At 42.4% G+C, this 26870-nt stretch overlaps 1 protein-coding gene and 1 long non-coding RNA gene across 2 annotated transcripts; both read left to right on the top strand.

Moving 5' to 3' along the window:
• Window positions 1-1145: 1145 nt before the first annotated feature.
• On the top strand, window positions 1146-18046 carry LOC123731876 (uncharacterized). The gene is made up of 5 exons (XR_014391333.1): window positions 1146-1606; window positions 11035-11193; window positions 13490-13658; window positions 13840-14056; window positions 15942-18046. It is a non-coding gene; the product is annotated as an uncharacterized LOC123731876 (long non-coding RNA).
• Window positions 18047-20742: 2696 nt separating this feature from the next.
• LOC145875786 (E3 ubiquitin/ISG15 ligase TRIM25-like) lies at window positions 20743-24147 on the top strand. The gene is made up of 2 exons (XM_082971601.1): window positions 20743-21391; window positions 21824-24147. The coding sequence occupies exons 1-2, from the start codon at window positions 20795-20797 to the stop codon at window positions 21995-21997; spliced, it is 771 nt and encodes a 256-aa protein (XP_082827727.1). The 5' UTR covers window positions 20743-20794; the 3' UTR covers window positions 21998-24147.
• The last annotated feature ends 2723 nt before the right edge of the window (window positions 24148-26870 follow it).

A 26870-nucleotide genomic window follows, 5' to 3' on the forward strand; every position in this document is an offset into this window, starting at 1 on the left:
CAGAAGCCACCTCCAACGTTGCTTTAAAGAATTTGGCAGTACGACCAACCGGCCTCTCAACCGCAGACCACGTGTATGGCGTTGTGTGGGCGAGAGGTTTGCTGATGTCAACGTGTGAACATAGTGCCCCATGGTGGCGGTGGGGTTATGGTATGGGTAGGCATAAAATACAGACAACAAAAAAATGGCAATTTGAATGCACATAAATACCGTGACGAGATTCTGAGGCCCATAATGAGGCCAATATTGTTTTACGTATCTGTGACCAACAGATGCATATCTGTGTTCCCAGTCATGTGAAATCCATAGATTAGGGTCTAATGAATTTATTTAAATTGACTGATTTCCTTATATGAACTGTAACTCAGTAAAATCTTTGAAATTGTTGCACATTGCATTTATATTTTTGTTCAGTATAATTGAAGTGTCCCAGATTTCGTTTACTAAGTTACATCTACCCCCCAGTCCAGGTTGGTTATCTACTTTGAAGAGCTAGTCAAATAATTTTGTCAGACAGCTCTGCAACATACTTAGGCAGGCTTGCCTAGCTGAATAGGATGACTAAAGACAGTACAGTACAGGGTGCGCAGAGATAACTTTGTCTGGCTAGCTGCTACTGCCTGAGCAGAGATGAGATGATGACTTTAAGGAATTAAAAATAATAAAGCCATCAAATAAAACTAAGTAATATACACAACTGAAATATTGTATTATTTCATAGCAATTTCCAATTTTTCTATTGATGTCAACCCAATGTGGACCTGACAGAAATAATTGAATGTGAATGTTCACTGTTGTTGGCTTTAGAATTTCAATTAAAAAGCTCTAAAATCCTTTGAATGTCATTATTTCATAATGCATTTAATTTTGAAAAAAATTATCGTAAACAAAATAAAAAAACATAATTATTTTTTTATAATCGAACCCAAAACCGAATCGAGCTCAAAAAACACTTATCGCTCAGCACTAGTTCCATGTAGAACCCTCTGTGGAAATGGTTCTACATGGAACCTCAAAGTTTCTATCAGGAACCAAAAGTGTTCTACTTGGAACCAAAAAAGGTTAGTCAAATGGTTCTCTTATGGGGACAGATAGCACCTTTTTTATGAGTGTAGAGAGCGCACAAGACATAGGGCATATAAGTCGCTTGGAGTGGTGAGAGACAGAAGGGGGAGGGAAAGTGTGGGGGAAAGAGACTGGGAGAGAGAAGCTGCTCTGTGTGGACTGTAGCTTGCAGCTGTAATTGTGGAAGAGCGAGAAAGCGTGCTCATGTGAGAGAGACTCAGAGACTACTAGAGAGAGAGAGAGAGAAAGCAAAAGAGGTTGAGAGAGAGTGAGAGAGAGACAGACAGATAGCGAAGGCTGAAACACAGAGAGTGAAGTAAATAAAGAATGCAAGAAAGACAGTACAGTGACGCAGTGCTTCTCTGTCTACTGTAGGTGTACGAATTCTGTGGAGGCAGCGTGATACAAGGACTATACATTTCCTGTCTCCTATCAGCCGGATTTACTCCGAAAAGGGCATCAATGACCATTGGACCATATACTTCTCCACAATATTGCAGGCACTAAAGGTGGACTTTTAACAAGTGCAGTGACAATGCAGGTGAGATTCTCTTGATAGTTTATATACTGTACATGTGTTCAACTGCATGTTGTACTGAAATTATAGTGTTTGGTTTGCTAGACTTGAAGTAAGCCTTTTTATTGAAATGAATCACTTGTGGTGCATGGCATTTCTATCTGTTTATAATCGGGAAAACTGAATATCTACTAGATGCCGAGTTATGTATATTTCATACGCTTGCAGACTGTATGTTATGTTTGCGGTAAAAAAATATTCAACAGCTTCTGTCTGAAGCCAGATGATGTGTCGACAGAGGCTGTGTTGTTTAGTTTAATTGTGGTAATGAGCTGTTACTATGCATTTACTTATAATCTGAGATATATTTGATATGGCTTCCAGGTAAAAAACAAAAAACAAAGATGTGCTTTGGAAAGTGAACTTTTATGATTGAGTGTAGAGAACAATGACGTTCTGTGTCTCTGTATCGCTCTTCTCATACCGTACACACAGATACAGTCACACTCACAATATGTGTTGCTTTGTTCACTAAGTCCTGTGCTGCTGGCTCTCCCTAGCTGCAGACAGCAGGACAGTTGATGGAGTGACGTGCTCTGGGTGGGGTGCCTGTTCATTAGATGAGTGTGATTGAGACCACAGTATATTGACAGGGAGTAGAACGATGAGACTACTGTACATGGTTAACAAACACAACAAAGATCAACAGAGCAAGCGAGGAGTCACCTATAGATCTACGGATAGCTGGATTCAGGAATAAAGCGCCTTTCACAGTGCTCTTCACACATCCTGTAACAGCAAAATAAAATGGATTCATAGAGAAAGTAAGAGGTAGATGAGAGAAGGTGTGGAAAGAGAAGGCTGGGAAGAGATATGCAGTATGGGGGAGTCGTCATAGATTGAGTGGACTTTGGAGAAGGGTAGAAAAGAGATAAGGAGGCGAGGGAGTGTGAGAGAGATGGAGTCACTGCTGTGTTCTAGTACAGCTAGGCCATGACAGTAAAGACAGCCCTGGCTTGGGGGGACATCGAGTAGAGATGGCCAGTCCATTATTCCTGCTCCAGGGTGGGAGCCCTGACCTAGCCCCTAATCCAACAGCCTTCCCTACGCCTCGCCTCTCACCCAAGGAGATCGCCACGGCTCTCCTCACACAAACAAACACACATCCACTGCATGCATGACAAACACAAGCTTCATGAGCCCCGTGGTCAGTCAGCCCTCCTTACCCAGCTAGCTACCACTGCTCCTCAAACGTTCACCACACACTTCTGCCTACCACTTAGGCATTTTACTTTGCACAGACACCTCTATATCCATTTTAATTTGTATCAAGGGCATTTGTTAGTCTATTGTTATACTGCTTCTCTTTTGTCATTTGCATTGGTTTGTGAGATTTGTTTTGTTGTAAAACTAAAAGATTGTGCGGATGAAGTCATGTCTTGCTGTGAGGATCAGTTGTGTAGTTGTTGTGACAGTGTCCCCCACAGCCTCAGGCATTGCTATGGGCACACAGGGGACATTTCCGCCTGTCATCTCCACTTTAGTTACAACCAAAGACGTTTAACAAGGGTACAGATCTTGTACCTCCCGAAGCTTAAAAGATAAATCTGTATGCCATCAAACAAAATGCTTTTTTTCTTTTGTTCAGCATTTTGATTTCAGGTCTTAGTCGTTCTTAATCCTCATATAATTGAGATGGAATGCACAGTGTAAGGCTCAGTTTAATTTATAATAATAGCTGTAATCAGATTTTCTATATCCCCACAGTTTTGAATTGGTCCACCCAGGGATCTTACCAGCTATAAATCTCAGTTATGTGCAGTGGTGGAAAAAAGTACTGAATTGTCATCCTTGAGTAAAAGTAAAAATACCTTTAATAGAAAATTACTCAAGTAAAAGGGAAAGTAAAAGTCTAAAAGTATTTGGTTTTAAATATCAAAAGTAAATGTAATTGTTAAAATATACTTAAGTATTAAAAGTACAAGTATAAATCATTTCACATTCCTTATAGAGTGGAGTTGGTATCGCAGTTGAGAAAATACTTTCAGACAAAAAGCTAAAAAGCGACTGCCCCTAAAAACCAACGACTCCCTTTGAAAACGGGCGATGTGGCATCAGAAACATTTATTATAGTGTAAAAATGTACTACAAAGTTTAGCTAAACAGAATAACTTTGGTCATACCCAGTCAGCACATGACGTCCAAGGACGTCGAATTATGGTCGATTTCAGGTCTGTCTGTTGTGGCCGCTATTTCACCCCAAATTGCTTTATATATGTATAACTATGTAAATGTCTCTCGGACCAGGTGACTTTTATCAATATACACTCTAAAAAGTAAAGGTTTCTGGAGTATCCTGTAGGGGTTCTTCAAATTGGAACTGTGGGGGAACCCCTAAAAGTTATTTGAAGAACCTTTTGTGGGAACTCCTATAAGTTCTTTGAAGAACCCCTTATCATGGTTCCTCAAAGAACCTTTTGGGGTTCATTTTTTTTAACTCCCAGCAAACCAGACAGCACCATTTTTTTATTGCCTTTTTTTTTTACAGATAGCCAGGGGCACACTCCAGCACTCGAACATCATTTAAAAACAACGCATTTGTGATTAGTGAGTCTGCCAGAGTTAGAAGGGATGACCAGGGATGTTCTCTTGATAAGTGTGTGAATTTGACCTTTTTCCTGTCTTGCTAAGCATTCGAAACATAACAAGTACTTCTGGGTGTCAGGGAAAATGTATGGAGTAAAAAGTACATTATTTTCTTTAGGAAGGTAGCAAAGTAAAAGTAAAAGTTGTCAAATATAAATAGTAAAGTACAGATACCCCCCAGAAAATGACTTAAGTAGTACTTTAAAGTATTTTTACTTGAGTACTTTACACCACTGGTTATGTGTCATTATATAAGAGCATTAAATATTGCAAGTTGAGCTTCCACCTCCCATTATGGCCTGTAGAGTAAATTGCTGCTCTTAGTTGAGCTAATTAGTCATGGTGATTGGTCTATAGGCATGGTTCATGATGAACAAAACAATGCAGCCTCTCTGTCAATGTTGGATTTATTAGCTTCATTCAGCCTGTTGCACACACACATACGTCTGCGTGCGAGGATTGCATGGAGAGAAAAAAAAAACGTTGAATGTGCCGTGAAGGTTAAGGGCTCCATTATTTTGTGTGCATTATATTAAACATGTGAGGCCTGTCACTTAGGCTGGTCCTGCTGGGCCATACCGATAGTTCCCATGGCACTCATCCTCGATGTTAATCAACAACAACAAAAAATGGACTCTGGTTTGTGAGGTGAACTAACCTTCCTACTTGGCTTGCAGAGACAAGGTGCTGTCAATTTAACCTTTTATTTTGACTAGGCAAGTCAGTTAAGAACAAATTCTTATTTACAATGACAGCCTACCAGGGAACAGTGGGTTAACTGCCTTATTTAGGGCAGAATGACAGATTTTTTACGTTGTCAGCTCAGGGATTCGATCCAACAACCTTTCGGTTACTGGCCCAATGCGCTAACCACTAGGCACTAGGCTACCTGACACCCCAAATAAACTGGATGTAATTAGCTTGAAGAATACTGTCAGTCCCTGGAGAACCCTTGATCTGTGTCCCTAACGTAAGATGAAGTGGGAGTGCTGCTGCCTGAGGAGCTGCAGCTGCAGTCAATATTAACTGGGCTGGGCTATTTTTACCCCATTTTGTTTTTCCACTGAATTGGTCTTTTAACCCAAATATATATGAATTCTAGTCAATGGACACAATAAGCAAAAATGTGTGAGATGTTTGAAATGATTCCCTTTGTTTTGGGCAATGATAACTAGGACTGTAAATGTAGGAGAATTGTGAATTGTTTTCACTCAGTCGGATTCACAATGTTATTTTACGCATTTCCACATTCACATTTTTTTATTGAGTTTTCTTGCTTTCTGCTCACTGCAGCCAGTGTAAAAATCCATGGTCTTGTTGCGCTGATCTGTCAGTGTTCCCTCCAATTGACTTTTTCTTGCTAGATGTCTGTCTCTCTTGATATCTTCATGCACACCAGTCAAGGGGATATTGTGTAGGAGATTGAAAGGCAAAGGTATGTAGTTGTCAGCTGAAACCAAAATCTGGTTCTGAAACATTGGGTACTCTTGGACTATTCGTTTCAAAGACAAGCATAAAAATGTTACGCAATAACAAGATTTAGAAGGAACATCTTACCTCATACAAAAGGTACCTCTGAAATATGGACTATTTGATTACATACAGTCAAGTCCTAAATTATTGGCACCCTTGAGAAAGATGAGCAAAAAATACTATATAAAATATATAATACAAATACTACTAATTCTACAGTATTTGAATGCAAAAAAAAGGGACAATTATATTATTTTATACTAATGCAAGTGCTCAGAGCAAGAGATTTTGTTAAACAAGTAATACAAAATTATCAAAATGATTGGCACCCCTGTTTTTAATACTCTAGCATCCTCCCCTTGCGAGGATAACAACACAGCCTTAAACACTTTTTTTTAATGATGATTGGAGAACACATTGGGATGGATCTTAGACCACTCCTCCATACAGAATATTTCCAGATCCTTGATATCCTTCGTCTGCGTTTATGGACTGCCCTCTTCAATTCAAACCACAGGTTTTCAATGGGGATCAAATCCTGAGACGGCCATTCAAAATGTTGATTTTGTGGTCAATGAACCATTTCTTTGTGGATTTTGATGTGTGCTTGGGGTTATTGTCTTGCTAAAAGATCCACTTGCGGCAAAGTTTCAAGATCCCTCCCAAATGTGTTCTCCAACCTCATAAAACATTTTTGAAAAAAAGCTCAGTGTCGTTATACCTGTATTGAAAACAGGGGATTCAGGAAAAAGATATGATCCCTTATTGATGTCACCTGTTAAATCCACTTCCATCCGTGTAGATGAAAGAGAGGAGACACGTTAAAGAAGGTTTTTTAAGCCTTGAGACAATTGAGACATGTACTGTGTATGTGTGCCATTCAGAAGGTAAATGGGCAAGACAAAAGGACATCCAGCCAACTTGACACAACTGTGGGAAGCATTTGAGTCAACATGGGCCAGCATCCCTGTGGAATGCTTTCGACACCTTGTAGAGTCCATGCTCCAACGCATTGAGGTTGTTCTGAGGGCAAAAGGGAGCGGGGGGATCCAACAACTGAAAAAACACATTTTGCCCCAGGGATCCGTGGAAGTTTAGAGGGTGTAATACAATACAATGTAATATTATTAATCTACAATGTTTGTTATTAAACCTTGGGCAACATGAGCCTATTGGTATCCACAGTACTCCACCTATTATACATTTTCCATCTCAATACTTCAATACTATATTTTTTTTACATAAATGCACTGTAATTTAAAGTAATTGTCCAGTGAAAATCAAACTTTTAAAAGTTAATGTTCTGTTAACTCATACCCAAATAATTTTGACTATACTCGTATTTGTGGCCGAAGCATTAATTGGAGAAAAAATACTTTAAAAAAGCCACCTCAAACTTGTATCTCAAACAGACCGTTTCAAAAATGCTTTTTAAATGAGATTTAAACATAATCGGTTCAAGGACATACATCTGGTGTATTAGAAGCATTTATTGGTACCATGATTGACTTTCTATTTATTTATTTCACTATTATGGGGGATCCTGTTTTCTGCTAACAATGCCTGCAGTGGTGCGGTCGGCCGTGAACTTCCATGGCTTCAATGAGAGGTGGCAGTCTGTCACGTCTGCTCTCGCTCCTCCCCTCCGGTGTTTGACGTCGCCGGTATACTAACCGCCGGTCCTGGGATCCATCATTACGAGCACCTGCACGTTGTCATGAGGCAAACCTGGACTCCATTACCTTACTTATTACCACCCCTATATCTGGCCCTCCCTTAGGTTCCTTCCCCAGTCAGTATTGATCCTGTGTACATGCAAAGACGCTACTGTTATGTTGTCTCGTTTGTTGTTTTATTAAACGTTTCACCTGCTTCTCAACTTACAGCGTCTTCGTTACACAGTCGTTTTCTCTCTGCCTCATGACAACATGTGTAGAACTGCAGGATATTAGCGTTATAGTTGCAACAAGAAACATTTCTCTGCCCCATGACAACATGTGTAGAACTGCAGGATATTAGCGTTATAGTTGCAACAAGAAACATTTCTCTGCCTCATGACAACATGTGTAGAACTGCAGGATATTAGCGTTATAGTTGCAACAAGAAACATTTCTCTGCCCCATGACAACATGTGTAGAACTGCAGGATATTAGCGTTATAGTTGCAACAAGAAACATTTCTCTGCCTCATGACAACATGTGTAGAACTGCAGGATATTAGCGTTATAGTTGCAACAAGAAACATTTCTCTGCCTCATGACAACATGTGTAGAACTGCAGGATATTAGCGTTATAGTTGCAACAAGAAACATTTCTCTGCCCCATGACAACATGTGTAGAACTGCAGGATATTAGCGTTATAGTTGCAACAAGAAACATTTCTCTGCCCCATGACAACATGTGTAGAACTGCAGGATATTAGCGTTATAGTTGCAACAAGAAACATTTCTCTGCCCCATGACAAAATGTGTAGAATGCAGGAAATTAGCAAGTTTTTTTCCCTCCAAGAGGCAGACCTTTAAAATGTTCATTCCCAGGGCCCGAGACTTGGTTTGTCCGGCCTTGCACACGAAATCATGGTAAAACTCCTTGTATGATATTTTTTAGACTTATTTATATATTTATAGACTGAGCTATTTAAAAACACTTTTTCAACATTTCAAGATAGCAGTTAGTTCAGTTTGATCTTATTAAAGACAGCTGTATAATTTTTTTAATTCATTTTGACATATTGTTTGGGACCACTTTTTTTGCTCTGTTTGAAGGCTGTCAGCTTCTTCTCAGGAGGAGAATCACTTAGCCTTTCAACTAATTTTCAAATGATAGGATGCCTAAACTAACGGTGTACACCAGGTGTATCCAGTATAAACTAACGGTGTACACCAGGTGTATCCAGTATAAACTAACGGTGTACACCCGAAGCTTCCAGTCTGTTATTCGAACTCAATCAGCATGACAGAGTGATCTCCAGCCTTGTCCTCGTCAACACTCACACCTGTTAACGAGAGAATCACTGACATGCTGGTCCTTTTGTGGCAGGGCTGAAATGCAGTGGAAATGTTTTTTGGGGGGGGATTCAGTTAATTTGCATAACCCCCTCCTACTGCAGTACATCCAGGAGGAGGTAGGATTACACTACCCACAACCCCCTCCTACTGCAGTACAAACAGGAGGAGGTAGGACTACACTACCCACAACCCCCTCCTACTGCAGTACGTACAGGAGGAGGTAGGACTACACTACCCACAACCCCCTCCTACTGCAGTACATACAGGAGGTAGGACTACACTACCCACAACCCCCTCCTACTGCAGTATCTACAGGAGGAGGTAGGACTACACTACCCACAACCCCTCCTACTGCAGTACATACAGGAGGAGGTAGGACTACACTACCCACAACCCCCTCCTACTGCAGTACATCCAGGAGGAGGTAGGATTACACTACCCACAACCCCCTCCTACTGCAGTATGTACAGGAGGAGGTAGGACTACACTACCCACAACCCCCTCCTACTGCAGTACATACAGGAGGAGGTAGGACTACACTACCCACAACCACAGTTCCCTAAAGGCAGGGTTGGGTAGGTTAGTACCCTGTTAGAGGGTTGGGTAGGTTAGTACCCTGTTAGAGGGTTGGGTAGGTTAGTACCCCGTTAGAGGGTTGGGTAGGTTAGTACCCCGTTAGAGGGTTGGGTAGGTTAGTACCCCGTTAGAGGGTTGGGTAGGTTAGTACCCCGTTAGAGGGTTGGGTAGGTTAGTACCCCGTTAGAGGGTTGGGTAGGTTAGTACCCCGTTAGAGGGTTGGGTAGGTTAGTACCCCGTTAGAGGGTTGGGTAGGTTAGTACCCCGTTAGAGGGTTGGGTAGGTTAGTACCCCGTTAGAGGGTTGGGTAGGTTAGTACCCCGTTAGAGGGTTGGGTAGGTTAGTACCCCGTTAGAGGGTTGGGTAGGTTAGTACCCCGTTAGAGGGTTGGGTAGGTTAGTACCCCGTTAGAGGGTTGGGTAGGTTAGTACCCCGTTAGAGGGTTGGGTAGGTTAGTACCCCGTTAGAGGGTTGGGTAGGTTAGTACCCCGTTAGAGGGTTGGGTAGGTTAGTACCCCGTTAGAGGGTTGGGTAGGTTAGTACCCCGTTAGAGGGTTGGGTAGGTTAGTACCCCGTTAGAGGGTTGGGTAGGTTAGTACCCCGTTAGAGGGTTGGGTAGGTTAGTACCCCGTTAGAGGGTTGGGTAGGTTAGTACCCCGTTAGAGGGTTGGGTAGGTTAGTACCCCGTTAGAGGGTTGGGTAGGTTAGTACCCCGTTAGAGGGTTGGGTAGGTTAGTACCCCGTTAGAGGGTTGGGTAGGTTAGTACCCCGTTAGAGGGTTGGGTAGGTTAGTACCCCGTTAGAGGGTTGGGTAGGTTAGTACCCCGTTAGAGGGTTGGGTAGGTTAGTACCCCGTTAGAGGGTTGGGTAGGTTAGTACCCCGTTAGAGGGTTGGGTAGGTTAGTACCCCGTTAGAGGGTTGGGTAGGTTAGTACCCCGTTAGAGGGTTGGGTAGGTTAGTACCCTGTTAGAGGGTTGGGTAGGTTAGTACCCCGTTAGAGGGTTGGGTAGGTTAGTACCCTGTTAGAGGGTTGGGTAGGTTAGTACCCCGTTAGAGGGTTGGGTAGGTTAGTACCCCGTTAGAGGGTTGGGTAGGTTAGTACCCCGTTAGAGGGTTGGGTAGGTTAGTACCCCGTTAGAGGGTTGGGTAGGTTAGTACCCTGTTAGAGGGTTGGGTAGGTTAGTACCCCGTTAGAGGGTTGGGTAGGTTAGTACCCCGTTAGAGGGTTGGGTAGGTTAGTACCCCGTTAGAGGGTTGGGTAGGTTAGTACCCCGTTAGAGGGTTGGATAGGTTAGTACCCTGTTAGAGGGTTGGGTAGGTTAGTACCCTGTTAGAGGGTTGGGTAGGTTAGTACCCTGTTAGAGGGTTGGGTAGGTTAGTACCCCGTTAGAGGGTTGGGTAGGTTAGTACCCTGTTAGATGGTTGGGTAGGTTAGTACCCTGTTAGAGGGTTGGGTAGGTTAGTACCCCGTTAGAGGGTTGGGTAGGTTAGTACCCTGTTAGAGGGTTGGGTAGGTTAGTACCCTGTTAGAGGGTTGGGTAGGTTAGTACCCTGTTAGAGGGTTGGGTAGGTTAGTACCCCGTTAGAGGGTTGGGTAGGTTAGTACCCCGTTAGAGGGTTGGGTAGGTTAGTACCCTGTCCTCAGGACCTTTACCATAATCTATCAGTCTCTGTGTGTGTGTGTGTGTGTGTGTGTGTGTGTGTGTGTGTGTGTGTGTGTGTGTGTGTGTGTGTGTGTGTGTGTGTCAGGATGACATCATCGATGATGCGGTGGGTTTCGTGGCGGCAGCGGAGATGCTGAGGGAGAGGGGGGCGGGGACGATCATCGCCGTGGCAACGCACGCCATCCTGTCCGCGGACGCTCCCAGGATCCTCCAGGAGTCAGTCATTAGTCAGAGAGGAGAGGAGGTACCCCCTGTATATAACCTCATTACTACCCGGTACCCCCTGTATATAGTCTCATTACTACCTGGTACCCCCTGTATATAACCTCATTACTACCCGGTACCCCCTGTATATAGCCTCATTACTACCTGGTACCCCCTGTATATAGCCTCATTACTACCTGGTACCCCCTGTATATAGCCTCATTACTACCTGGTACCCCCTGTATATAACCTCATTACTAACCGGTACCCCCTGTATATAGCCTCATTACTACCCGGTACCCCCTGTATATAGCCTCATTACTACCTGGTACCCCCTGTATATAGCCTCATTACTACCTGGTACCCCCTGTATATAGCCTCATTACTACCTGGTACCCCCTGTATATAGCCTCATTACTACCTGGTACCCCCTGTATATGTGACAGGTTACAGGAAATACTCATAGCCTGTTATACATTAAAAAGTATTAGTAAGTTCATAGTATGTGAGGATCTTAAAACATCTAAGGTTAAAAATATCATGCATTCTGTATTAGTTGATAGAGATGGATAACATTCATATAATTGTGTTAAAAAGTAAAAAATCCATCAAGCGTACAAAAGGTAAGAATTGTAAAAGGAATGTGTAAACCGTTATATTGATTACTTTATTTTGTGGTGCCAAATTGAAGGGGAAAAGTGTTAATCTGTGATCTACTAAATGCTCTTTAATCTATGAGCCTGAGATCGATTGCTCTGGTCTCCAGCCAAGTTCGCGGGGAAATCGCGGTCTTTTCCTCATTACAGTAAAAGTTCTCAGTGAGGAAACAATACCGTATCACACTCGGGATTATTTCTCCCCTTTTTCAGGGGCCAAAGCCTCATTAGATATCGGTCGTCCAGAACAACTAGCCAAAGCCTCATTAGATATCGGTCGTCCAGAACAACTAGCCAAAGCCTCATTAGATATCGGTCGTCCAGAACAACTAGCCAAAGCCTCATTAGATATCGGTCGTCCAGAACAACTAGCCAAAGCCTCATTAGATATCGGTCGTCCAGAACAACTAGCCAAAGCCTCATTAGATATCGGTCGTCCAGAACAACTAGCCAAAGCCTCATTAGATATCGGTCGTCCAGAACAACTAGCCAAAGCCTCATTAGATATCGGTCGTCCAGAACAACTAGCCAAAGCCTCATTAGATATCGGTCGTCCAGAACAACTAGCCAAAGCCTCATTAGATATCGGTCGTCCAGGACAACTAGACAAAACCTCATTAGATATCGGTCGTCCAGAACAACTAGCCAAAGCCTCATTAGATATCGGTCGTCCAGAACAACTAGCCAAAGCCTCATTAGATATCGGTCGTCCAGAACAACTAGCCAAAGCCTCATTAGATATCGGTCGTCCAGAACAACTAGCCAAAGCCTCATTAGATATCGGTCGTCCAGAACAACTAGCCAAAGCCTCATTAGATATCGGTCGTCCAGGACAACTAGCCAAAGCCTCATTAGATATCGGTCGTCCAGAACAACTAGCCAAAGCCTCATTAGATATCGGTCGTCCAGAACAACTAGCCAAAGCCTCATTAGATATCGGTCGTCCAGGACAACTAGCCAAAGCCTCATTAGATATCGGTCGTCCAGAACAACTAGCCAAAGCCTCATTAGATATCGGTCGTCCAGGACAACTAGCCAAAGCCTCATTAGATATCGGTCGTCCAGAACAACTAGCCAAAGCCTCATTAGATATCGGTCGTCCAGAACAACTAGCCAAAGCCTCATTAGATATCGGTCGTCCAAAGGAAGTCTGTAGACGGGAGTGTTTATGCGTCTATACAGAACAACTGGCGTAATTTCCCGGACTATTAAGCGCACCTGAATATAAGCCGAACCCACTGAATTTTTAAAAAAAGTATTATTTTGAACATAAATAAGTCGCACATGTCTATAAGCCGCAGGTGCCTACCGGTACATTGAAACAAATTAACTTTACACAGGCTTTAATGAAACACGGCTTGTAACAACAATAAATAGGCTTTAACGAAACACAACTACAAAATGAGGATGTGATTTGCTCGGGTTTCCCAAAAACATGATTTGCTGGTTGGGGTAAGTTTCTCAAAAGCATGTGAAATCACAAAAAAAAAGTGTCTTGGACCCTTACTATGAAATTCAACTTACATAAATAAAATAGATTTAGTTGTTTAAAAAAAAGAACTTCTCCTGTAAGGTAGTGTTATTAAAATGGAGGTGAAATGTCTTTAAAAAGTGGGTGTTAACGAAATGTCTGTGTGGCACTCTTCCCCCTCCCACTACACTTTCTCCCTCCCCTCCCAGGATGTGAAGTTAAAGAACATGGGTTCTTGGCCCAGCGTTCTCAGTCCACCCCCGCCTCCGCTGTCCGCTCCTCTAGCGACAGCTTCGAACAGGTCCGTCGCGTCGCCCGAGAGAAGGAGAGAGAGAAACAGCTAAAAGCACAGGCCAGGAGAGAGCAGGAGAAACTACGGTAAGAGGGAAGGATGGAGGGAGGGAAAGGGAGGAGGAGGAGGAGGAGGAGAGGGAGAAGACCTCTCAGCCGAGGTAGAAACTATGGTGAGAAAAAAGGGAAGGATGGATAAAGGGAGAAGCTCATTCTAGCACCCCATCTAAGCTCATCCCCCTCTGACACTCCACTTTCTCTTCTCCAGTAGCCGTGACGACGAGGACCCTGTGGAGCAGCAGGGGAGGGGGCGTGTCCAGGAGGACACTCGCCGTCGCCAGGAGCAACTTTCGCCTCAACCCCTCCCGCCGACTCCCCACAGGCCCCTCCCACTCAACAGGCCACACCCTCGGCCGCAGCAGAACGCCATGGACCAGCAGAGGGAGCTGGCGAGACGCCGCGAGCAGGAAAGGAGGAGGAGAGAGGTGGTAATACTTTATAGCAGTAATACTACTATAATACTAACATGTTATACTAGTATAGCAGGAGAGAGGTGCTAATACTTTATAGCAGTAATACTACTATAATACTAACATGTTATACTAGTATAGCAGGAGAGAGGCGGTAATACTTTATAGCAGTAATACTACTATAATACTAACATGTTATACTAGTATAGCAGGAGAGAGGCGGTAATACTTTATAGCAGTAATACTACTATAATACTAACATAAAATACTAGTTTAGCAGGAGAGAGTTGGTAATACTTTATAGCAGTTATACTACTATAATACTAACATGTTATACTAGTATAGCAGGAGAGAGGCGGTAATACTACTATAATACTAACATGTTATACTAGTATAGCAGGAGAGAGGCGGTAATACTACTATAATACTAACATGATATACTGGTATAGCAGGAGAGAGGTGGCAATACTTTATAGCAGTAATACTACTATAATACTAACATGTTATACTGGTATAGCAGGAGAGAGGTGGCAATACTTTATAGCAGTAATACTACTATAATACTAACATAAAATACTAGTTTAGCAGAAGAGAGGTGGTAATACTTTATAGCAGTAATACTACTATAATACTAACATGTTATACTAGTATAGCAGGAGAGAGGCGGTAATACTTTATAGCAGTAATACTACTATAATACTAACATGTTATACTAGTATAGTAGGAGAGAGGCGGTAATACTTTATAGCAGTGATACTACTATAATACTAACATGTTATACTAGTATAGCAGGAGAGAGGCGGTAATACTTTATAGCAGTTATACTACTATAATACTAACATGTTATACTAGTATAGCAGGAGAGAGGCGGTAATACTTTATAGCAGTAATACTACTATAATACTAACATAAAATACTAGTTTACCAGAAGAGAGTTGGTAATACTTTATAGCAGTTATACTACTATAATACTAACATGATATACTGGTATAGCAGGAGAGAGGTGGCAATACTTTATAGCAGTAATACTACTATAATACTAACATAAAATACTAGTTTAGCAGAAGAGAGGTGGTAATACTTTATAGCAGTAATACTACTATAATACTAACATGTTATACTAGTATAGTAGGAGAGAGGCAGTAATACTTTATAGCAGTGATACTACTATAATACTAACATGTTATACTAGTATAGCAGGAGAGAGGCGGTAATACTTTATAGCAGTAATACTACTATAATACTAACATAAAATACTAGTTTACCAGAAGAGAGCTGGTAATACTTTATAGCAGTTATACTACTATAATACTAACATAATATACTGGTATAGCAGGAGAGAGGTGGCAATACTTTATAGCAGTAATACTACTATAATACTAACATAAAATACTGGTTTAGCAGAAGAGAGGTGGTAATACTTTATTGCAGTAATACTACTATAATACTAACATAAAATACTAGTTTAGCAGAAGAGAGGTGGTAATACTTTATAGCAGTTATACTACTATAATACTATCATAATATACTTTTCTAGCAGAAGAGAGGTGGTAATACTTTATAGCAGTTATACTACTATAATACTAACATAATATACTTTTCTAGCAGAAGAGAGGTGGTAATACATTATAGCAGTTATACTACTATAATACTAACATGTTATACTAGTATAGCAGTAATACTACTATAATACTAACATGATATACTGGTATAGCAGGAGAGAGGAGGAGAGAATCATCATAAAGATACGTATTAATATATGTATATTCTTGTTATATTATGTATATTCAGTTATATTACAATAATACAGAGGAGAGGTAGTTTAGCTGAGAAGAGATGGGAAAGATTAACACTGCATCTAATTCCTCTCGCTCTGTCTCTCATCCCACTCTCTCTACAGATGGCGGACACCATTGACATCAACTTCCAGAGCAACTTGATGGTCATCTTTGAAGAGAACCTTTTTCTGAGAGAGAGATTGAGAAAGAGATATGAACTCTACCTTATCCCACCATGGCTGGGATTTCACACACAACACCCTCCCTCCCTCTGATTAGAGACCCCAGACCAGGATGTGAGCTCCAGAGACTTGAAGGAGACTGAGGTGAGGTACAGTAATAAGGAGTAGCCCTCCCTCCCTCCCTCTGATTAGAGACCCCAGACCAGGATGTGAGCTCCAGAGACTTGAAGGAGACTGAGGTGAGGTACAGTAATAAGGAGATGCCCTCCCTCCCTCTGATTAGAGACCCCAGACCAGGATGTGAGCTCCAGAGACTTGAAGGAGACTGAGGTGAGGTACAGTAATAAGGAATAGCCCTCCCTCCCTCCCTCTGATTAGAGACCCCAGACCAGGATGTGAGCTCCAGAGACTTGAAGGAGACTGAGGTGAGGTACAGTAATAAGGAGATGCCCCCCCTCCCTCTGATTAGAGACCCCAGACCAGGATGTGAGCTCCAGAGACTTGAAGGAGACTGAGGTGAGGTACAGTAATAAGGAGATGCCCTCCCTCCCTCTGATTAGAGACCCCAGACCAGGATGTGAGCTCCAGAGACTTGAAGGAGACTGAGGTGAGGTACAGTAATAAGGAGATGCCCTCCCTCCCTCTGATTAGAGACCCCAGACCAGGATGTGAGCTCCAGAGACTTGAAGGAGACTGAGGTGAGGTACAGTAATAAGGAGATGCCCTCCCTCCCTCCCTCTGATTAGAGACCCCAGACCAGGATGTGAGCTCCAGAGACTTGAAGGAGACTGAGGTGAGGTACAGTAATAAGGAGTAGCCCTCCCTCCCTCCCTCTGATTAGAGACCCCAGACCAGGATGTGAGCTCCAGAGACTTGAAGGAGACTGAGGTGAGGTACAGTAATAAGGAGATGCCCTCCCTCCCTCCCTCTGATTAGAGACCCCAGACCAGGATGTGAGCTCCAGAGACTTGAAGGAGACTGAGGTGAGGTACAGTAATAAGGAGATGCCCCCCCCCCCTTAGCGGTGGGGACCGGGAGTACAACTTCCACTTTTTGCAATTTCAGATGCGTTTTTTGTGTCTAACTGCCCGTTTATCGTTGATGATTGGTTGTTGCCGTGGGCAATGGTGAAACCGGATACCTATGGATAAACAGATATTTGAACTCCTCTTGTATTCTGAAATGAAACCGGAGGGAGGAGGGGAGGACTGAGAACTATTACCTGAACATAAAGAATAAAAAGAGGGTTTAATGGAGAAAGAAGATGTGAACACCTTCTAACGTGCGAGAGGGAGGGCCGGGCGAACGAGAGGATGGACAGACTTCTTTCTCTTTGATTCATTTCTCTCTTAATCTAGAATTTTTCTCTCCCTGTTTTTTGATGTTGGGTTTTATTAAGCGGGGTGGGTGAGGAGATGGGGGAGGGAGAAGTGGGCCGGCTGTGTGTGTGTTACCATGTTTGCGTCCCAAAAGGGCACCCTATTCCCTTCATATAGTGCACTACTTGTGTCCAGGGCCCATGGGGATCTGATCAAAAGTGGTGCGCTATATAGGGAGTAGGGTGCCATTTGGGACTTATCCTCTGAGATGGGTTCAGTTTCTCTCCGGACAGCAAGATGAACACCGGGGTCACACCCCAGCACTATAAAAAGCACCCTTCCTTCCTTCCTTTCTTCTTTCCTTCTTACTCTCCTTGTTCTTTGTGACATCACTGACTTGACACAACTTGAAAGTGTAAAAGCTTGAACTCCATTTTTTCAGTCATGTCTGATTCATTGATTATTTCAAGAAAGGAGGCAGAGAGGGAAGGAAGGAGGGAACGAGGGGAAAAAGAGGAAGGATGAGTGAAGAGAGGAGGGAGAGAGGGAAGGAAGGAGGGAACGAGGGGAAAAAGAGGAAGGATGAGTGAAGAAAAGGAGGCAGAGAGGGAAGAAAGGAGGGAGGGAAGGAAGAGAGGGAGGGCGGGGTACATTTTAAAGGTGTTGGAATGTGGCTCTTGCCTTACAGCTCTGACCTGTAAATGAACACACGCCACAGATTATATATATATATATATATATATATATATATATATATATAAATAAATAAATAAATTATATACGATGAAAAGTCCCTAAAAATAATTGGATTATGTTGTTGGGAGGGAGAACGGCTAATCTGCCTTGTGCTCAATTCCCTTTTGGTTTTTTAGAGAATTGACTGTAAATAAAATAAATAAAAATTTATGATGCTATAAAAAATAGTTTTGTCTTGTTCATAACCTCCTTTCTCTCATCCTGTTTTTCTCTGTATCAAGTTCAGATATTCAAGAGTTTAAAGACCTCTGTTTTTATTTAAACAGTATGAATAATACCAATGGCTGGGCTGATGGTCAGTTCAGTGACTTGGAGCCTTTGATTGCCCTGCCTCTGGGAGCCTGTCGACTTGTTACATGATTACTGAGTGAAAGAGAGCCTATGAAAGTTTTCATGGAGGGTGGGGGACCCCTGGTGGCTGAACCTGAGATCAATGAGAGAACTTGTCAGAAAAACGACAGTCCCACTTTCTCTGTCATTGTACAAAGTAGAGAGTGGGGGAAAAACTGTGTAAAAATGTATACAGAGGCTCTGGAATTTGTCATAAAAAAAAATACTAAAATAGTGAAAAAGGATTAAAATAAAGTTCCAACAGTACATGAGATGATCAGACTGAACCAACTGCTATCTTAAAATGTTTATTCAGTTAGGAAACAGAGGATGTATTACATAAAGTTATCACAGAATTAAAGTTATCACACAATTAAATAATACATCCTCACTCACACAAGACAAACATGGCTTCATTATTGTTCACAGTTTATTATCATAGTTTCTCACAGATCCTGGCTTCCACTGTTAGAATGGCTGAGCGAGAGGAGGTGGGGCTTTTTTCATAGCCTGAGAGAGAGACATTCAGTTTTACTAGAGGGGTTGGGTGCGCCCCCTGTTGGCTGAACCTGGGTGGGAGGTTCCCCCTTAGCAAGCAATGGACACCAGCACACCACTGAAGCCATTAAGAACTATATTCAAAAACACACCTGGTAACCTGTTCAATCACCAGGCACACGGCTCAACATAGTTCAATGACAGAGACTGTGGACTTAGAATCATTTTGGGTAAAAAAATAAAATTGTGAAAATTAATAAAATAAAGTAGCAGCTGTCTTTGATATAATCAAAATTAACTAACTGCTATCTTGAAATGTAGAGAAAGTGTTTTAATATAGGCATCCTATCATTTGAAAATTAGTTGAAAGGCTAAGTGATTCTCTTCCTGAGAAGAAGCTGACAGCCTTCAAACAGAGCAAAAAAAGTGGTCCCAAAAAATATGTCAAAATGAATTTAAAAAATGATACAGCTGTCTTTAATAAGATCAAACTGAACTAACTGCTATCTTGAAATGTTGAAAAAGTGTTTTTAAATAGGCATCCTGTGGTTCGGGCTATGTATTTAGGTAGAGGGGTGTTTGGTTTATGTGGTTCGGGCTATGTATTTAGGTTGAGGGGTGTTTGTTTTATGTGGTCAGGGGTTTGTTAGAACATAGACTATGTTAGTGTATTTCTATGTTCTGTCTTGTCTATTGTAGTTCTATGTTTAGTTTATTGGGGTTGGACCTTCAATTGGAGGCAGCTGGTTATCGTTGCCTCTGATTGAAGGTCCTATAATTAGGAGTTTGTTAGTCATGGGGGTTTTGTGGCAGATTGTTGCTGTGTATAGCTTTGTGCCTTACTGGCCTGTTCTTTGTCCTTTAATAAAAGAAGATGAGTTTACATTTTCCCGCTGCGTCTTGGTCTAAACCCTACAACACCTGTGACATTTACATTAGGGTGTATTGTTAGATACTACTGCACTGTTGGAACCAGGAACACAAGCATTTCACTACACCCACAATAACATCTACTAAATATGTGTATGTGACCAATAACATTTTTATTTGATTGTATTTTTGAAAGTGTTACATAATTCTCAATCCGCTTTGCGTCGTGCCTAAAAACAGCACTTAGCCGTGGTACTGTATATTAGCCATATACTGTCACCACTTCCACCGAAGTCATTTCCTCTCCTTGTTCGGCGGTCGGCGTCACCGGTCTTCTAGTCATCGTCGATCCACTTTTTCATTTTCCATTTGTTTTGTCTTGTTTTCTTACACATCTGGTTTCCATTTCCATCATGAATTGTTGTGTATTTAACCCTCTGTTCCCCCCATGTCCTTGTGTGGAATTGTTTGTTTGTAAGTGCTTGTACTCTGTTACTGGTGCGCATCGGGGATTGTACCCATGTAGGTTCGTTTTGTATTAAACTGCTCCGGCTATTACCTATCTCTGCTCTCCTGCGTCTGACTTCACTGCCACCAGGTCCGCAATCCTTACATATACCACACCTCCTCAGGCCTTATTGCTTATTAGAACACATAAGTGTATTATAAGGCATTATAAAGGTCATTAAAATAATTCTAATATGTACTTCATAGAAACGGTTACCCTTTATATTCTAATAACTCACATTTTAAGATTCATTATTTCATTTATTCCATGTTAAGGGCTCTAACCAAGGAACAAGACTATTTGTCTCCCTCTTGCTGTTGCATGCAGTTCCTCTCTCTCTTCCTCCCTCCCTCTAACCCCTCCCTCCCTCTAACCCCACCCTCCCTCCCTCTAACCCCACCCCTCTGGCAGAACCAGGAAATCCCTCCCCCTTCACAAACTCTCTTCTGAGGAAACGAAACTGATCTGAGTCTCTGTGTCGTCTGTCTGTGTGAGAGTGAACAACCGTCCAAATGGCTCAACAGGGAGTTCTGCTGGACCAGGACCAGTTCTGTTGTTCTGTCTGTCTGGATCTACTGAAGGAACCAGTCACCATCCCCTGTGGACACAGTTACTGTAGGAGCTGTATTGAGGGCTGCTGGGATCAGGATGTTCTGAAAGGGGTCTATAGCTGTCCTCAGTGCAGAGAGACCTTCAGTCCGAGGCCTACGCTGAGTAAAAATAACATGTTGGCTGAGGTGGTGGAGAAACTGAAGAAGACAGGACTCCAGGCTGCTCCCCCTCCTGCTCTGTGCTATGCTGGACCTAGAGATGTGGCGTGTGATTTCTGCACTGGGACCAGAAAGCAGAAAGCCCTCATGTCCTGTCTGGTGTGTCTGGCCTCTTACTGTGAGACTCACCTCCAATCTCACTACGAATCTCCTGCTTTGAAGAAGCACAAGCTGGTCAAAGCCACCGCACAACTACAGGAGAAGATCTGCTCTCATCATGACAAACTGCTGGAGGTTTACTGTCGTACCGATCAGCAGTGTATCTGTTATCAGTGTACAATGGATGAACATAAAGGCCATGATACAGTGTCAGCTGCAGCAGAGAGGACTGAGAAACAGGTAAGACCAGAACAACTTGTTGGTGACTGTCTGATAAACAAAGAATTAAAGATACAGTAGGAACTAAGGCTGTTTGAATATGAGATCATTGAAATGAAATGGATCCTCAGCAGAACAAATATGAACACAAACCTTGAGTATATTGATATGTCAACCCAGATTCTCTAAATGTATCACCATTTTATAATGTCAAACACTATTATCATTCTGAATACCCTTTTATGAGTCCAAAGTTCAGTCTCAACCCGTTGATACATGTAGTCCTACCATAAAAACTATAATCATTCACATAGCAACAAATAAATATCATTTAGTAAATGGACCATCCATTATTTAGACCTTCCTCTCTATGGGCCCTATGTCACATTACTATACTATTGATCTACTGGACTAATAAAGCTTGATAGCTCATTGAAGAGTGATTCTCCACAGAGGCAGCTGGGAATGAGTCAGCAGAAGGTCCAGCAGAGATTCCAGGAGAGAGAGAAGGAGCTGAAGGAGCTCCAACAGGCTGTGGAGTCTCTCAAGGTGAGTATTGTTGACCAGAGGAGACACACCATTTCACCTGTCTCCTCCAGTCAGAGAGAGAGAGAGAGAGAGAGGTAGAGGGGCCCCTATCCAATCCCACTGACCCCACTGTTGGGAACAGGTTGTCACTGCTGAGGCAGTGAAGAAAGTAGAGGAGGATGGGTCAAGGCTGAGGGGTCCTGAGAGGATCCCTGTGAGTAGTAGATCTGTGATAGCACAGAGGGATGGGCCAACCAGTGATATATGCTTCAGTAAGGTTGGCTTCTTAGTGTTCATAGCAAATGGTTATCAACTGTACCGCAGAAATGGAATGTAAATCACTGAAAAAAAATATGTTTTGGTGGCAGCTGCAGAGAAGTATTTGGTCATACTAGATTTGACTTCAGAAGAGTTCCAGGGTGTGTTGAGTGGTGGTGTCCCGTCCTCCCAGGTCGTTGGCCTGGTGCAGGAGCAGATAGGGTCAAAGTAGTGGAATGGGGTAGTGGGTTTTAATGAGTGTAGGGTTAGTTGGCCTGGTGCAGGAGCAGATAGGGTCAAAGTAGTGGAATGGGGTAGTGGGTTTTAATGAGTGTAGGGTTAGTTGGCCTGGTGCAGGAGCAGATAGGGTCAAAGTAGTGGAATGGGGTAGTGGGTTTTAATGAGTGTAGGGTTAGTTGGTCTGGTGCAGGAGCAGATAGGGTCAAAGTAGTGGAATGGGGTAGTGGGTTTTAATGAGTGTAGGGTTAGTTGGCCTGGTGCAGGAGCAGATAGGGTCAAAGTAGTGGAATGGGGTAGTGGGTTTTAATGAGTGTAGGGTTAGTTGGCCTGGTGCAGGAGCAGATAGGGTCAAAGTAGTGGAATGGGGTAGTGGGTTTTAATGAGTGTAGGGTTAGTTGGCCTGGTGCAGGAGCAGATAGGGTCAAAGTAGTGGAATGGGGTAGTGGGTTTTAATGAGTGTAGGGTTAGTTGGCCTGGTGCAGGAGCAGATAAGGTCAAAGTAGTGGAATGGGGTAGTGGGTTTTTAATGAGTGTAGGGTTAGTTGGCCTGGTGCAGGAGCAGATAGGGTCAAAGTAGTGGAATGGGGTAGTGGGGTTTTAATGAGTGTAGGGTTAGTTGGCCTGGTGCAGGAGCAGATAGGGTCAAAGTAGTGGAATGGGGTAGTGGGTTTTAATGAGTGTAGGGTTAGTTGGCCTGGTGCAGGAGCAGATAGGGTCAAAGTAGTGGAATGGGGGTAGTGGGTTTTTAATGAGTGTAGGGTTAGTTAGAAGGGTGTTTTTTAGTATTATCATAATTTCCCCTTTTCCCATTTTGTATCCCATAATATCATGTATTTATATTATAGTCCAGTTGAGGCAGGTGAGATGCCTTTGGATATACGACGTAATAAATTGTCATTAGCTTATTGGGTTGAAAGGCTGTGAGGTTGAGCATCCCACTGCTACTGTTCTAGATGACTGTTGGGAATATACTAGTAGACAAGGCAGTGGTTTTGGTTGGACAGTTGGAAAGCTTGCTGATGAGAGTAGTTTCAGGGAGTTGGAGGTTGGCCCTTTCTGTGGTGATAGGGGATGTTCCTCCATGGTTACTCCCAGATCCTGTTGTTGATCTAACCTTGGTAGACAAAAGGAAAAGATTGGGTCAGAAGTCAGTGATAAAGGGAAACTGGTTGACAATTACATTGGTAGAAGTTGTTATGCTTTTTTTACCTCTTTTCACAGATGGATCCAAGGGCCCAGATAGTGGGCCCACAGGAGCAGGTGTTTACCTTCCTGAATGTGATGTGCAGATATGTAGAAGACTAACAGATGAACTGTCAGTGTACTCAGTTGAACTGTTGGTGATAATAGTTGTCCTCCAGTGGGTGGAGGACGTACAGCCTGTTAGAGTTATAGTATCCTCAGATTCTCTGTCTGTATTGAATAGTTTATCATCTGGTAAATCTATTAGGAGTGACCTACTATTGGAGGTATTAACCTCTCTAGGGTCGGCGGGACGAAATCGTCCCAACTACGCAACAGCCAGTTGAATCCCGTGGCGCGATTTTCAAATACCTTAGAAATGCTATTACTTCAATTTCTCAAACATATGACTATTTTACAGCATTTTAAAGACAAGACTCTCGTTAATCTAACCACACTGTCCGATTTCAAAAAGGCTTTACAACGAAAGCAAAACATTAGATTATGTCAGCAGAGTACCCAGCCAGAAATAATCAGACACCCATTTTTCAAGCTAGCATATAATGTCACATAAATCCAAACCACAGCTAAATGCAGCACTAACCTTTGATGATCTTCATCAGATGACACACCTAGGACATTATGTTATACAATACATGCATGTTTTGTTCAATCAAGTTCATATTTATATCAAAAACCAGCTTTTTACATTAGCATGTGACGTTCAGAACTAGCATACCCCCCGCAAACTTCCGGTGAATTTACTAAATTACTCACGATAAACGTTCACAAAAAGCATAACAATTATTTTAAGAATTATAGATACAGAACTCCTCTATGCACTCGATATGTCCGATTTTAAAATAGCTATTCGGTGAAAGCACATTTTGCAATATTCTAAGTACATAGCCCGGCATCACAGGGCTAGCTATTTAGACACCCAGCAAGTTTAGCACTCATCAAAGTCAGATTTACTATAAGAAAAATGTTATTACCTTTGCTGTTCTTCGTCAGAATGCACTCCCAGGACTTCTACTTCAATAACAAATGTTGGTTTGGTTCAAAATTATCCATAGTTATATCCAAATAACGGCGTTTTGTTCGTGCGTTCAAGACACTATCCGAATGGTAAAGAAGGGTGACGAGCACGACGCATTTCGTGACAAAGAAATTCTAAATATTCCATTACCGTACTTCGAAGCATGTCAACCGCTGTTTAAAATCAATTTTTATGCCATTTTTCTCGTAAAAAAGCGATAATATTCCGACCGGGAATCTGCGCGTTTAGGTAAAAAGACGAAAGAAAATAAAGCATGGGGTCGACTCGTGCACGCGCCTAAGCCCATTGTCCTCTGATCGGCCACTATCCAAACGCGCTAATGTGTTTCAGCCTGGGGCTGCCTCGATATCATTCAGCTTTTTCCCGGGTTCTGAGAGCCTATGGGAGCCGTAGGAAGTGTCACGTTACAGCAAAGATCCTCAGTCTTCAATAAAAAGAGTCAAGATGAACAAGAACTTGTCAGACAGGTCACTTCCTGTATGCAATCTTCTCAGGTTTTTGCCTGCCATATGAGTTCTGTTATACTCACAGACACCATTCAAACAGTTTTATAAACTTTAGGGTGTTTTCTATCCAAAGCCAATAATTATATGCATATTCTAGTTACTGGGCAGGAGTAGTAACCAGATTAAATCGGGTACGTTTTTTTATCCGGCCGTGTAAATACTGCCCCCTATCCCCAACAGGTTAATGTTATTATGGAGAATTGAGAGAATGGGTCTAGTAGTGAGATTCTGCTGGGTCCCAGCACATTCAGGTGTGGAATGGAATGAAATTGTAGACTAGTTAGCTAAAATAACTTTAAAACAAGATATAATATATATTAATGTTCCACTGGGTAGAGGTGAGGACAAATGTGAGATCAGAGACATTTTGATAGATGTGTGGCAGAAGAGATGGGACTCTGAGCACAAGGGACGGCATTTATATGCCCTCCAAAGAAAGGTCGGTGGACCAAGGTTCAAAGGTCAGATTAGGAAGGAAGAGGTGGTGTTTCCTCGATTGTGTTTAGGACATTGTACATTGAACTGGTCCTTCCATCTGGTTGGCAGCATGTGAATGGTTTGTGTCTGGAGGGTATTGTCAATGAAACGGTGGAGCATGTGTTGTTATATTGTTGTAAGGATGTTGAAGAGAGGGAAAGATTGAAGTGTAGGGTCATTGAGGTTGGACGGGGTTGGATGGGGGAGGGTCTATTAGAAGTTAGTAGGGATCTTTTTTATTTTCTCAGAAGTACTGAGTTAGGTAGGAGGATTTAGAAATGGTGTAAACCGTGATTGAACACACTCCAGCACAGTAGGAGGCGCCATGCTCCTTTAACGTTGGTTTGAGGACCTCCATTATACCATAGAAGAAGAAGAAGTTGGTAACGTGAGGTTTTGTCGTTCGTGAAGAGTGCAGCTATTCTTTTGCCTATTTTCCAAATGTATTTTGTCATGGTGGGAGGGTTTGTTTATCGGTTTCCACTGTTTATCGGTTAGAGTTGAGGAGGGAGTAGGGTAGTTTGATGTCCTCAACCGAGTGGAGAAGAAACGCTGTCTCTTCAGGTGCGTTGTGGAGAATGGTGTGGAGGAATTATTGATCCTGGTCGGTGAACAGGTGGGAGAGGAACATATACACTCTGTATCCAGAATGAACAAGGCGGTGGTTGTGGTAATGTAAAAGGTGAGTCTTGTTACCCGGCTAGTTACCAGTATGATTTATGTGAGGGGTTGTGTTGGTGCCGATTTCGACAAGAGTAGTGGTGTCTAATCTGCCTCCGTTTATTACCACCGAACAGATCCGTAAAGAGTTGGTTCGTTTTGCTAAATGTGGAAGTGTTTTTCTGAACGAAATTCAAGGTTAAACAGGGGAGGGGTGGTACACAGGGTTTGTTAGCACAGAGGAGCCCAGTGATATAATATTATATATATATAATATTACTATATGTCCCAGCTGTTTGCTGTGGTTTTGAAGTAATTATCTTCCAGCCCGCGTTAACCTTGTAGGTTTACCTCAGGTAACTTATTATTAACTATCCTTGTAGGTTTACCTCAGGTAACTTATTATTAACTATCCTTGTAGGTTTACCTCAGGTAACTTATTATTAACTATCCTTGTAGGTTTACCTCAGGTAACTTATTATTAACTATCCTTGTAGGTTTACCTCAGGTAACTTATTATTAACTAACCTTGTAGGTTTACCTCAGGTAACTTATTATTAACTATCCTTGTAGGTTTACCTCAGGTAAC

The sequence above is a fragment of the Salmo salar genome, unplaced genomic scaffold, assembly GCF_965601325.2.
Source record: "Salmo salar unplaced genomic scaffold, fSalSal1 ptg000357l, whole genome shotgun sequence".
Classification (NCBI taxonomy): Eukaryota; Metazoa; Chordata; class Actinopteri; order Salmoniformes; family Salmonidae; genus Salmo; species Salmo salar.